Source organism: Chaetodon auriga, chromosome 13 (genome assembly GCF_051107435.1).
Source record: "Chaetodon auriga isolate fChaAug3 chromosome 13, fChaAug3.hap1, whole genome shotgun sequence".
In the NCBI taxonomy this organism is placed as follows: Eukaryota; Metazoa; Chordata; class Actinopteri; order Chaetodontiformes; family Chaetodontidae; genus Chaetodon; species Chaetodon auriga.
Genome location: NC_135086.1, coordinates 14,778,049 through 14,792,204, shown reverse-complemented (window position 1 = coordinate 14,792,204; position 14,156 = coordinate 14,778,049). Strand labels below are relative to the sequence as shown.

Here is a 14,156-nt window from a genome sequence, read left to right as displayed (position 1 = left end):
GCTTGCCGGCACAATGGCAGGCTACCCTGAGACTCAGCCCCGTAATGGAGTCCGCTATCACCAAGCACACTCCAAACATTCTTTGCACCGCAGGACTCGACGACCAGATTGGAATCCCTTAACTCTCCTCTGCACTCGGCACACAGTAGGGAAACAAAACATCCTCTAAGCTGATGCCCCTCAACATTAATCTATCTCTCTGCTCCACTTGTGCACTTGCGCACATAAACACCATAGGCATCCTCTTCAGCGCCTTTGTTGCAATTTTGCATTCCTAATTGTACACTCTTATGAGTAAAGGCAGAAAAATAAGGGAGTGTTGTCTCTATTCTGCATTGTTAACCATCTCTTCTCTAAGAAGCCTTTGTCTGTGAATATGCGCCTTTAAGACACACACACACTTTTAAATATAATGCAATTAAATGGAGTAGCCCTGCAACAGGCTTTGTGCTATATTTGTGAAGCTTAGAAAGTGTCACATTTCGTGGTGGTATTGTGGCACATTTGATACCATACTGTATTCCTCCACTATTTTGTTTTTCTTGTGAGCAAAATAAGACATAATAAAACATGATAGAGGAGCATCAAGTGGAACGTTTGTCACAAATTGCCTTTACTCTTAAATCCTTACATGCTGTCTTTAGCCTCTTCTATGATATGAACTATCACAGGGTTGAAGTGCTTCAAATGTGTATCACCCACCTCAATGTTGCCATCTCCTGGCCTAACAGGATTAAGCAAGGCACTCACACAGTCCTTTCTGTTGTGGAGCAAATGGATAGCTTGTGCCAAATATGTCAGAGGGAGTGATTACACCCCTCAGTGGCCAGTTGGCCCAACAGTCCGCCCCCAGTGGCCAGCCCTGTGGGGGCTGTCAGGACCAGGCAGACTGGAGCTTGGTAAGGAGCCAGTCCCACGTTTAACAGCCAGCTCCTGCCCAGCCCAAGTGTCATCTGCACCTGCCAATGGGAAACAGTTCTCACCCATCAGATAATGGCTGAGAGGAAATTGCTTCAAGGAGGCGACATTCTAGGATGGCAATATGGAGATGTGGAATATATTCAAGAAGCAGGAGGAGGAGGAGAGGGACCTAGTCCTTGAAAAGGCACAAATTAGCATTGACATACACATCCACACACACACACATAGAGGCACATATAAATATACTCATGCACAGACAGTTTTACATGTGCACACACACACACACACACACACACAAGCAAGGAGGCTATACTTAATCTTCCCTGCTTTGAATAATATAACCGTCCAAGACAGAATCAAATTTATTCACAGCCCGGACTACCAAGCAAAGTCGTATTTACCTCACCTGATATAGTAACAGCCAACGAGCCATGGGAGTACGAGTGTGTACATCCTCGCTGCAGACGCACTGAAACAAGGAGATTTTCAGTACTGTAGTATCTACAATGACCAGTTCAGCGGTGACGTGGAAAATGAAAATCAAAGTGAAAGTTGGATATGGTTATGTCAAGTCAAATATGTGCCCGCAATCATCACACACAGAATATCACTGGAGGTTAATGTGCAGGCCTGCTGATCTTTTGGGGCCCTCATCCATGTAGCTTAAGGCGGTGAAATTCAATCTGAAGCATGAAATGTGAAGTAGTCATGATAATTGGACTGAAACCCATAGTGGATCTTTTACCAACAGAAAGTATAAAGCACACACTGCAAGGCCACACTTCACACTAAGAGGAGGGGAGCTGATCTCAAGTTGAATCGAATCGGTTGGTGCACTATTACGAGGTTGCCTCTGCACTAATTAGCCTCTGACAGGACAACATCTTCCCTCAAACAGGTGGTTCAAATATTGATTCATCATTTATTAGTGAGCGAGTTAATGATCTGTGTCTGCGTGAAAAGTTGTGTGTGAAAAGGCGAACATGCTTCCAGGATTTGTTATTGCTCACAAGCCATCTGATGGCAAAGTTTCAACCTGTAGATGGCACTCTCATCCCTGGTTTCAATCCAAACCTTTAGGGTCGACTCCCCATTTTGAAAGGACTGGCCTCAATTCCAAAACCTGTTTTGCTTTGTTTGTCATTATGATTCTGTCGCAGGTATTTTGTTAATGGCGATGAGACGGGATTATGCATTTTTCACTCTGTGCTTAAATTGTAATGACAGATATCCCTGCGCGCTGCAGTAGCATACCTGTTTGTACATATGGCCAAAGCGTATATCAAAAACGCTTGTGCATAATGATGTGCAGCTAGCAACTGTTGTTCCAATCGTTCTCAGGCAGCAAGCATTAGTTACACAGTGGGGAATGGTTGGAGTTGAGTGGGGGTAGAGGAACCTCAGCCAAACATGGTTTGTCTCTGAATACTAATGCCTCTTTTGATCTGCCTCGGCTTTTAGGAGATTTAAACAACAAAATCTGTCTTTCCAAATTTCTTAATAGACTCAGCCTTTTGTGGCCAACGCGAAAAAATCCTAGAAACATGTTTACACGGCATCCATATTAATGTTCTGAATTTGTTTAAAACATGTAGAGTCCACTGAGATCTTGTTACAGGCAAACCCTGTATTATTCATGTTTGGCCCTAATAGACTAATTAATTTATCATAAAATAGTAAGGCAGTTTTATGATTTTCTTATGTTATGCATTTATTTCCATAATTGATCTTTGTTTTACAAATACATCTTTTTAAGTTGCCCCTCATATGTCCTAAATTCAGTAGCTGTGCAAATGAGATTTCATCCCTCCTGAAATCATCTGAATGCATTAGTTACAGAGTTACAGAGGCTAAAAAGAAACCAACAGGAAGAAGAAAAAAAAAAAACAATTAGACCTAATAGCATCAAGGCTAAAAGTACCTATGTGATTTATATGGCCCTAAAAGCTATTTAGGAGCATATTGTGACAGAATGTTAAGTGTGATTAGGGACAGTATGTTAAACATTTGGCCAGTTGTAATCAGTTGGAGAGCTGTGAGGATGAGCTGTGGTTGGGGGGTTATCTGTGCCTGTAACGCTGCAGGAGGTGCCAAAAGCAACAGAGACCACTAGCCAGTCTGAGTATTTGGCACCTCCACAGCTGCTGCTCACATGCTTCCACCCTCTCCTCACACCAAGGGCCAATACCAAGCACAGGATAATCTTGTTTTATCTGCCTTTCAGACAGCCCAAATGGCCGAGATTAAACCTTCCCCATGACCCTCACGGCCAGAGCTGTGACATGTATACCCAGAGTTTATTAGAGCACCTAAGGTTAAAGTGAGATGAGGAAACTGATAAGGGGCTAGCCCGAAAATGGCTGGATGAGTTTCCAGCCTTAGCAAAATGTCTGTGCCTATCTAAATTTAATAAATGCTGTGTCATGAATACATGTCTATCTCTCTTCAAGGCTGCATTGTTATCAGAGAAACTCATTTAGGTAATTAGCAGCAGTACTTGCACGCACGAGGCGGTTCACAGGTGTTTAAACATACCAGCGATCAGCACAGGCATGGTAGTATGGCCAATATCCAATCAGAAGTTGTGTATATAGTTTTTTTTTTTAATCCTTTTGGTATTGGTAGAATTTAATTTTGTAACAGTTAATACGATGATGTTATCCATCAGTGTGTAAAAACCTTCCATGAATGCAAATGGAATGATCAGAGATGAGTGAATTTCTTTAGCATTTAAGCTGTGGAGCATGCAGTATCTGTGACAGCATGCAGTACTTATGGTTACTGAATGAGCATGTCACAACTTTCATTTAAGTAGATGGTGCAACATGTAGCACAGCGGTCTCTGTTGTTGTCACCAGCTTGAGCCAGAAAAACTATGGAAACAAAGCTAATTAGTGTTTTTATACTTGTCATGTTGTAGTTTGATGCATAATAGCTTGTTTTTGTTTCACACTCATTTTCTACTTTGTCTATGCACACATGTATGTATTTGGCTCCACCCTCGATCGGTGCTATACTCTGTCTTTTGTTCATTGTGCATATATTTGCAAGAATATGATTAATATAGTTTCATAGCAGAGTAAACCCACACAAACCAAATCTCATAAATAAAACAGCTCCCAGTTTGCCTGTTGATTACTTTAACTGTATATTTTGGCATTGTTATAAAATCCCCATAGTAATCTGCGGCTGACAAAATTAGACTGCAAAACATACAAAATAGAAAACAAACATGCCAAAAATAGCATTTTTAAAGCCTTTTTAGCATTTTACTGTATCTCTAAATATTTGACTCACAACTGGGAACCTGGAGACAATGAAAATGAAAAAAAAAACAAAAAAAGCCCTGGCTGACAGCTAGCTGTGGGTGACACAGTGGCTGTTATCCAAAAGGTGGGCCTTTGAGACATTTGTTCCCAGTGGCATATGCCAGGATTACTGCTCCCAGTGTCACCAAATGCTTTTCCTGCATTCCTACCTGGTGGCCTGTGAGGTGGAGAAGACGGGCAGATCTTCAAATGGCCTTCAAAAGAGGTCAGAGGCTGGCTGACATCAGACTGATTTCTGACCATTATTGTGATCACTGTGATGTTGACTGCCAGGGCAAGATTAACAATATTCTTACCATTAATTAAAATCACCTCAGAGTAGAGCAGATGGCCAAAGCCATTAATCTGCTCTAATGCTCTTACTGTCACCACACACGTCTTAATCAAGCCGTGATCTGCATTAATCACCTGACTTAAGTGACAAACAAGTATCACACTTGTGTTAGCCTGGCTTTGTTTGTGGTCAGACCTCCAGTGACCTTGTAGTGATCAGAAAAATACTTGCATATAAGTGGGTGATGTTATATCGGGCAGTTAGCTCCAGCGTAACATAAAGAAAATCACAAATGAACAAGTCATCAGTACCTGTGCAGCCACTGCTTTAATCATTATGTCTGTGCTTTTATTTCAGACTGAATATTTTCATCTACAGCTGCTCAGTTGTTACCTTGAAACCGTTGCAGCACAAAGTGGTAAGTGCGTGAGACATTTGATAAGATTAAAGTGTAATCCTCTTAGTGGCAAACAACTAATTTGGCTAATAATTCTGTCTTACCTTCTGACTCCTCATAGCCATAAAATCCTGGATTTCAACACCCAGCCAGCATGGGACTATTGTGCTGGAGGCTTTGTGTGTCTGGTAATGGCAGAAAAGTATCTTATGTTTGATCCCCCTCTGGCTCAGTGTTCCTATGTTCAGCTTGATCTTGTTTTTAATAAAGGATGAAAATAGAGATGGAGAGCGAATAAATATAAAAAGAAGGGAGTAGATTAGGAGAGATCTCAGCGTCGGAATATTTCTCACTCAGTGTTAAGTAAGTGATCATCCAATGCTGCTGAATTTAAGAGATTATTGATTTATGTTCGGTTTTGTATTGGTCAGCCTTAGCGTACTGTATATGATAACACTCAGTTATCATAATACGAGCATCTGGGAAAACCACTTGTTGGTTTGATGTCTTGTGGATTTGAGAACAAACTCTTAACATCAGCTTCTGCTGTAATGTGATCTGACTGAAGCACGTTCCAAGTTGAGTATGTAAATACGGCGGCTTTCAATAGCATACATTATGAATTGGCCTCCTCGGATGGAAAATGTTTTAACGGTTTGTGTTTTGTTCACACTGCCTGGTACTCTTGCCAAGAATAGTGGGCAACATTATGTGAAAAAGAAAATCAATTTTCACATTTATCACATTTATTAAATATGGCCTGCCCAATCCAAACCAGACCGGTGCTTTGTTATTGGACCTCAGTGCTATTTGCACTGGCTATATAAAACACCATGTTCGAGCATAGGGTGATTCATAAGTGTACTTGGCTCCAGAATGATCGTCTTTGTGGTCATTTTGTCAGATTTGCGGCTGTGTGTGTTACTGTGATACTGTGGTGAAGAGGGGAGAACTTGTGGTGAGGTTGAGATGGGAACATCTGGCTGTGGCCCCTGTCTGAGAGGTCTTGAACTCCCATCTCTGGAAGAATTTCTCATGCATCCCTCGAGTGAGTCATGTTCAAAGCCTCCATTGTGGTTGCTGCTTGGAGTTGTGTTCAGAGGGTCATCTGTGCCTGTTGTGGCGTGACAATGAACCTGAGAACCTGCTGGCGTTCCAGCTTAGTTGGAGCCAGGGGCCTCCTGAAGCAGCAGATAGGTGCTAGGAGGCCAGTTGACGTGGTTTAGGCTTCTGATCAGGGTGACCTCTGGGTGCTTTCCTTTGGAGGTCTTCCTGACATAACCAACAGGTCGGAGACCTCAAAATAGACACAGAATTCCCTGGAGAGATTCTGTATCTCATCCGGCTTGAGAATACCTTCAGATCCCTCAGAAGGAACTGGAAAATGTTGCTGGAAGAGAGACATCTGCTTTAAACCAGCTTAACACAGAGTCAGAAAGCCCAACTGTTCAAGGTGACTGATTAAGATATCATGGTCGATCGTATCAAACACTGCGCTTAGGTCTGAGAGGACAAGAACTGAGACCTTACTTTCATCAGAATTCAATCTGAGGTCACTCATTATTTTATTAAGAGCAGTTTCAGCACACTAAAATTCCTCCAGAATAATTTCTTTATTAAAAATGGAGTTAATTTGCACTGAAACGATCTTTTCCAGTACCTTTATGATGAATGGAAGCTTGGATTTTGGCCTATAGATGGTGAGAGCATTACTATCTAGGATGGGTTTCCTTAGTCAGGGTTTTACTGTATAACAGCTGTTTTAAAGGCATTTGGCAAGATGTCTGTTGGCAGAGATGTATTTGTAATCTTCAGGACATGACTTGAGACACTGTGGAACACCCACTATAAAAATGCTGCAGGTACAGGGTCAACACATGAGGTGGATGAGTTAGAGCTCAGCCTCTGTAATACAGGTGTATTTTCTCATGGTTACATCTGTTTGACAGGGCTTGCTGAGGTCATTTGTGTTTACATCAGCAGCAATGCTGTCTCTAAGCGAGGTTATTTTGTTATTGAGAAATGATGTAACTTCTTCACAATTTGATGCAGTGAAGTGTGTTGAGTAGCTGGTCGATAGTGGAGAATGATATTCAAGAGTTCCCAGCAGTCTCTGTAATAACATTGGAAAAGTAATCCTTTCTTCCCAGATATATTGCTTTGTTGTAGACAGTCGTGGCTTCTTTGTATATATTATAGTGAACTGTGAGCCAAGTTTTCCTCCATTTTCCCCAAAGATCCTTTGTATCTCATTAACAAGGTTATTGTTTATCAATGAGGAGATTCTGTCCGTCAACCACTTTATAAGCTTTGGTGGAGAAACAGGATTTAAAGTAGATGAGAAGATACTGTTGAAAATATCAACATTTAACAAGACTCAGATGATCTCATGGTATTGCAGCACATAAGCAAAGCTGGACTTGTATAACACTTTAAATGTGGCAGCGCAGAGCTCCTTATCACCTCCTGCTGACACAGTATCACAAGTATCTCTGGTCTCTGTGGCTGTTTATTGTGTGATCTTAACACCTTCCTGTATGTGCCCTCTTGGAGGCTCAGACACATTTTACCCAAACTTTTGTGAGGCGTCAAGAGCCCTTTGAAGGCCTGCAGACGCCTTTTAATCAGCTGAAGCTAATCACCCAGATGGTTGACAAAGGTCTGCTTGACTCATGCTCTTTTGTTATCACTAGGGGAGCTGTTTCTGGTGTGTGTGTGTGTGTGTGTGTGTGTGTGTGTGTGTGTGTGTGTGTGTGTGTGTGTCTTTGAGGTGGGAGGGGGATCATTCACTGTAGTTTATTTGCTTGACGTCTTTTGTCTGCTGACTTCCAAGGCTGCTGTTTTTAGAACTATTGTTGAAAAGGTTAATTTAAGTGCACTTAAGTGTTTATTACAATACAGATGGTCATGATTATTCAAGCAGGTTTTTTCTTGAACACGGAGTTACAGTGATATGTGTAATTAACATTGTGGGTGTCCAAAACACAACTCTAATCAAATGACGCTTGTTTTGTGGCTTTGTGGGTTTCCTTTACTGCATTGCATTGAAATTCCTCCTCTGCTATTTGAGGGGATGAGACATCATCTACAGCTGCACGACAGACTGAGAGAATTCTGCTTTTCCTTTATTATGCAGATTATTTATGGTCTGTGTTTACATGAATAGGTATGATTGAGAGGGAAAAAAAGGAGTATTGAAATAAATATTTATGGATTCATCGTTTGGGTTTTATTAAGTCTAAATGTCAGGGTAAAGTGTTTGATGAGACTGTGTGATTATAATACATAGGTGTGTATGAATAACAATGAAATTCATCTGGCTCTGCAATTATGAGGTGCTTTTTTTTTCAGTCTTGCACTGTTTCTACTGCTTTTACCTCGTGGTGGAAAGTAACTAAATATGTTAATTTGAAGTACTAAAATATATTTTTAGACACTTTGCCTGAGTACGTCTTTTTTTTTTTTTTTTTTTCACTTTTCATCAGCTGCATTTACCTCACTGCTATAGAGACAATTTTACTAATTGCGGTTAACTAATTAAACGAAAAATTAAACGAAAAACTTGTGATGCTGACGTATTGTTACGGATTAAACAACCCTGCAATATATTATATATATAACAGTTAACACCCAGCTTCACCTCAACCAACTAGAACACTGAAATGCTGCTTACACATTAATGCATCAATAAAAACAATCAAATAGTATAATATAGGTCAATACAACACCGTGAAAGCAGCCATTCTGCATTATTATTGCTTTTATTTTGATTCTTTCGGCACATTTTGCTGGTATTGTTTCTGGACTGTCACAGGGTACCAGCGGTGCTCAAAATAGTTTCTGTTGTTGTGAGTCCTTGTTTACTCTGGCAGATATTATCAGCAATTATAATTTCATTGACACATGGATTTTTCTCCCTCTTGCATTCTCTTCTCTTTCTCTCTTTATCTCTTTCCACCGCAGTTTCTGCACTATGTCCTGTAACTGACTGACAAACACACCCAATCGATCCTTCAGGGTTTCAACAGGTAGGCTTCACCTTCTTCTGATGCCACTTAGTCCTATCAAATACAGCCCTCTAAGTGATTCAATTCGTTGATTAATTGCCATGAGCAGATTTCTTTAAGCAACGCTGTTATCAGCCTGATTTAAGCCCCGTAATCAGTTTATCTAATAAACCATTTGCACACACAAACTGTAGAGCAGTTTGCTGCAGAGCCAAACGCTTCCCTGTTGGTGGTCTGCTGGAAGGCCATTGGTCGATGGGGCAGGCTATTTGCATAGACCGGGGCTTATAGTCCCACAGCAAAGTCAGAGTTTAACCCAGTTGAGATTCGACCTGACAAAACGCAAGTGGAGGGTTCTTTGCGTCACTTATGACTTTTTTGAGCAGCATTTTCTAACCTCTCAACATGGGATTTAGCAGCATCGCAGGAGTTGGACTTTGCATGGTGCTCGCTTTATTTGACTCTGTTCAATGTACAACTACAAGGTATATCACCTATGAAGAGGATGCACCCGGGACGGAAATAGGAAATTTGTCCCAAGATTTAAAGATTGATCCAGCTGATGACCCCGACACGTCGTTCCGCTTCATGCAGGAAAACAACTCCTCTGTGATTCAAATGAGGGAGATTGACGGACTTCTGAGCGTGGCGGAGATAATTGATCGAGAGCAGCTCTGCCTCAGGTCCCCGCGTTGCTTCATCACCTTCGACATTGTGGCCTTCTCCAAAGAAAAGTTTCAGCTCATTCACGTGGAGATCGAAGTGAAAGACATCAACGATCACGCTCCTCATTTTCCGCGCAACGAGACGAGCCTGGAGATAGTGGAAAATGTTCCGCTCGGCTCAAGATTCCCCCTGCAGATTGCTCTCGACGAGGACGTGGGTGAAAACTACATTCAGAGCTACAACATCTCTCCCTCCAGTCATTTTGCCATTGAAGTGCGCGATCGGGAGGATGGAGTGAAGTTTGCTGAGCTGGTGCTGATGAGGGAGCTCGACAGGGAGGTGGAGGACTCCTACACAATCGAAGTCACCGCCAGAGACGGAGGAGCGCACGCGAAGTCCGGGTCAATGACTGTAAATATCACAGTGCTGGACTTCAATGACAACAGCCCTACGTTTGAGCACAGCACGCTGAAAGTTGAGCTGAATGAAGACTCTCCGGTGGGTCACCGAGTTGTCAAAGTGCACGCGTTTGACCCGGACGACGGCGTAAACGGCGAGGTGACGTACGCGTTTGCTGACGGGCTGTCACCAGAAGTTGGACGCCTTTTCCACATCGACCCTTATTCCGGGGACGTGACCTTGAAGGCGCTGGTCGATTTTGAGAAAAGAAGGTCGTACGAGCTGAACATCAGAGCCTCGGACTCGGGCACGAACTCAGTCCCATCCAGCTGCAAAGTTGTGATAGACATCGTGGACGTGAATGACAACGCGCCTGAAATCAGCATCAAACCCATGACCTCCAGCAGTGATGGAGTCGCCTACATCACAGAAGCTGCAGCTGCCGAGAGCTTCGTGGCTCTGATCAGCACCTCGGACAGAGACTCTGGCTCCAACGGGTACGTGCGCATCAGCCTGCTCGGGCACGAGCACTTCACCCTGCAGCAGGCATATGGAGACTCTTTCATGATCACAACTAGCACAACTTTAGACAGAGAGAAGATCCCTGAGTATAACCTGACCTTGGTTGCAGAAGACTTGGGAAACCCACCCTTCAAAACAGTCAGACAGTACACCATCCGTGTGACAGATGAGAATGACAACCCCCCTCTGTTCAGTAAGTCACTTTACGAAGTTTCAGTCCTGGAAAATAACATTCCAGGTTCGTATGTCACCACTGTCGTCGCCCGAGATCCAGATGTGGGAAAGAATGCCAAGGTCTCTTACAAACTGATAGATTCGGAGGTGGCAGGAGGATCTCCAGTGTCCACTTATGTTTCTGTGGATTCCCACTCAGGTTCTTTGTACACTTTGAGGTCTTTTGATTATGAGACTCTTCAGCAGATTGAATTGGTCATCGAAGCTGAAGACAGAGGCTCCCCGTCTCTTTCGAGCACATCCACAATCAGGATTAGGGTTGTGGATCAGAATGACAACTATCCATACTTCACCTTCCCCGTCCTTCTGAATGACTCTGCTGATATCCCCCTGCCTTTCAATGCTCCCGCCGGCTATCTCGCCCTGCGTGTCTCAGCTGAAGATGAGGATGAGGGAGTGAACGGCGAGCTCTCCTACCAAATTGTACAAGGTGACCCAAAGCTTTTCACAATGAACAAAGAGACGGGAGAGATTGCTTTGAAACAATGGCTGACAGCCGAAATTGGAGACGTGTTGGAAATGAAAATTGCAGTGAGTGACAATGGCAGGTCGCCGCTCTCTAGCTGCGCCACCATTAGGTTTGTCGTCTCAGATGCCGAGCCCTCTGAAGACCAAGTTGTCATTGTGTTGCGGTCAAGCGATGAAGAAGGCCACAGCTTGGATGGCTCACTAATTGTCATTATTATGCTCAGTGGGGGTTGTGCGTTGTTGCTGATTGCAATAGTGGTGTTTGTTATCACGTGCAAACTCAGCCGCGGGGGGAGAAACCATGGCTCAAAGAGAGAAGTGTGTCGCAGCCTGTTTGATGGCAGGCCCATGCCCATGCTGGCCTCAACAGAACCAAACATATACACCGGCCAGCGAGGCTTCTTCCATGAGAGAACCTCCTCATCTCTAGATGATTCCTGCATGTATGAAGAGAGGAGTCGGGACTCGGAGACAAAGGTGCGTCAACTACAAGTTTGCTTTTTTTTTTCATCTTTTATTTTCATATGCACAAGATGTTCCCAAGTGCTGCCTTGATCTTTGTGCCAGAAATGGAAACTAAGCTCTGCTGTCATTTTGTTTGTTCTCTTAGATGTTCTTGCCCTCCAAGCATTTCCAAGCAACATCTGTGTGGCAAGGTGACAAATACTGCTTGCAAGTGAGGTGAGACAACTAAATGTATTTCTTTTCTCAAATAGGCTGTGCTTTATTCACAGTGAAATCTCAGCAACACAGACGGTAATTAACATGCAACATGCACACATTTTATTGCTGGTGGCACTCCTGTGGAATGAGGTTAGATGGGTAGGATAGGGACAGGCCTGCTATGGGACAAAAAGACATCAATAATCAGGCTAATGTGGAGCAGTGGTGGCTCATACTGTATCTGTTGATTGTATTTGCAGTGGCATTGGCAACACCGACCAGCTGAGCGTGAAGGACAGCGGCAAAGGGGACAGTGACTTTAATGACAGTGATTCTGATATCAGCGGCGACGGCGGCAAGAAGAACTTTATTACCTTCCATCCAAGGCTAAAAAGTGAGTTTTTTTCCACACTGAGTTTTGCAGAATTGACATCACACACTACTGAATTAAACACAAATATCCACCAGAATGGCATAAATGATAAATGAAGCCAGTGTAATGTCTGCATCAGCAATTTCTCATCCTTATTTTTACCCATTTCACTCGTATTTCAGGTTCATCCAGCGCTGCTAACAGCTTGTCTGGGGATTACCAAAGCACCTACTGTGCAGTACCACCACAGAGCCTCCGAGCCCCCAGAGAAAATGCATACACAATAGGCTTCTCTCCTGTGCCAGTCTTTAACAATCCTCATGGGTATCCCCACTCTCGGAAGGATTCTGGTTATGGCACAAATCGCCCAAAATCAAGGAGCAGCATGCAGACCTTCTCCAGGACCGGGACCCTCCCGTCTTACTTCCCTCAGCAGCAGTGCGAGGCCGCCATTGGAGGTGCTGAAATCCACAAACAGAGTCCAAATATTGTAACTGTGGCTACGGCATTAGAGGTTGCGACTATCTTTTAAAAACTGTGTTGATAAGCTCATTGAGATGTACCTGGAAGATGTAAATATTTGTAGAAGTGGTTACTGAGAGATGGTTAACAGGTGTACATATTTTTTTTAGTTGAAAGAATTTATTATCTCTCCCTGGCGTATGCCTGGAGGGGATTGTGCATTTGGTGGTGTGTGTGTGTGTGTGTGTGTGTGGGTATGCATATGTATGTGTGTATGTGTAGCTGTCTGCAGCTAATCTCGCAGACTACTGGACCCAACAGCTTAACATTTTTTATATACATTTATGACTGTAAGCTCCAGGTCCTCCGGTGGTTGCAGTGATTCACAGTTTGTAAAAAACCTAAATTATTGACTCTTGCTCTGTTTTGTGCCGCTATTGACTGATGACTCCTTGCTCCTCTTAACCGGCCCATAGCGGCCACAAGTGATCAACAACAGCTTCAATTTGCCCTCAGACACACCTGGCCGATATCTCCACACTACTGAGTGCACTCATCTAGTTATAAAGTAGAGCCTATGTTTATTCATGTTATAGTATTTAAGTTCCAGTATACTGTATTCTATGATGCACTCTTTTCCCAATAAAAGACTGAATGAAATAATGAAAAATGTCATTTTTTCAACAATGTGACTATCACAGAGAGATCATACAACACATCAGTTTAATTGAGGAATACTGTGTTTTGAAGATTGAACATTATTCCCTTGCTAGTAGAAACTCTAGTCTGAATTGTAAACATGTAGAACTCTTCCCCTAGTTTGAATCTACATGATCAAGACTCCAGTCAGCGATGATCAGATGTAAAATCTCAAGCTGCTCCATTACCTGGGAGACTGGCTTTGAAGACTCCTGGTTGCTCGATTTTTCTTTCGGAGTTTCTTGCATGCAAATGAGAAGGTAGAGCTGGTACTCAAGTGGAAAATAAAGTATAAACCATTATTCCGACAAAATCATGTTGGGTGCTGTCACACCTGCTTCAACTCCTCTAAATAATTTACATCACTGTAAACAACACAGTACAGCATGTATTAGGTTGCTTGACAAATTCCTGACTGTCATTTGCTGCTGTGAGGGGCAAATGTTTATCTCTTGTATATAAATGTAGCTGTCTTCACCTTGAGAAAAAAGAAAGAAAAAAAAAGGGCAACATATGCACAGGATGAAATAATCTCATGTGACTCTTCCTCTGGATGCTCTGACAGTCATAAGGCACTTGCTTACCTGGCTTTGCTGTCACATTTGCAACACTGGTCACTATTATTAAATTTAATCCAACCATGAATAACAAACTGTCTCTGGTCCCGAATGATTTATTGATGAGACACTGATGAGTCTAAAAAACAAACACTGACAGACATCTCACTACATACTGCTTATAA

General features: G+C 42.7%; 1 protein-coding gene across 3 annotated transcripts in view; it reads left to right on the top strand.

The window, feature by feature from the left end:
• The window catches only part of pcdh8.1 (protocadherin 8, tandem duplication 1), a 35,557-nt gene extending 22,185 nt beyond the window's left edge, over window positions 1-13,372 (top strand). The window contains exons 2-6 of one of the 3 annotated variants that reach the window (XM_076746292.1): window positions 4,882-4,942; window positions 8,885-11,694; window positions 11,828-11,898; window positions 12,141-12,274; window positions 12,436-13,372. In XM_076746292.1, coding sequence (XP_076602407.1) covers window positions 9,334-11,694; window positions 11,828-11,898; window positions 12,141-12,274; window positions 12,436-12,785 — 2,916 coding nt within the window. In that variant the 5' untranslated portion in view covers window positions 4,882-4,942; window positions 8,885-9,333 and the 3' untranslated portion in view covers window positions 12,786-13,372. Of the gene's footprint in view, window positions 1-4,822; window positions 4,943-8,474; window positions 11,695-11,827; window positions 11,899-12,140; window positions 12,275-12,435 lie in introns of those variants that run through there. The other 2 variants (XM_076746293.1, XM_076746294.1) reach the window with 2 other exon arrangements.
• The last annotated feature ends 784 nt before the right edge of the window (window positions 13,373-14,156 follow it).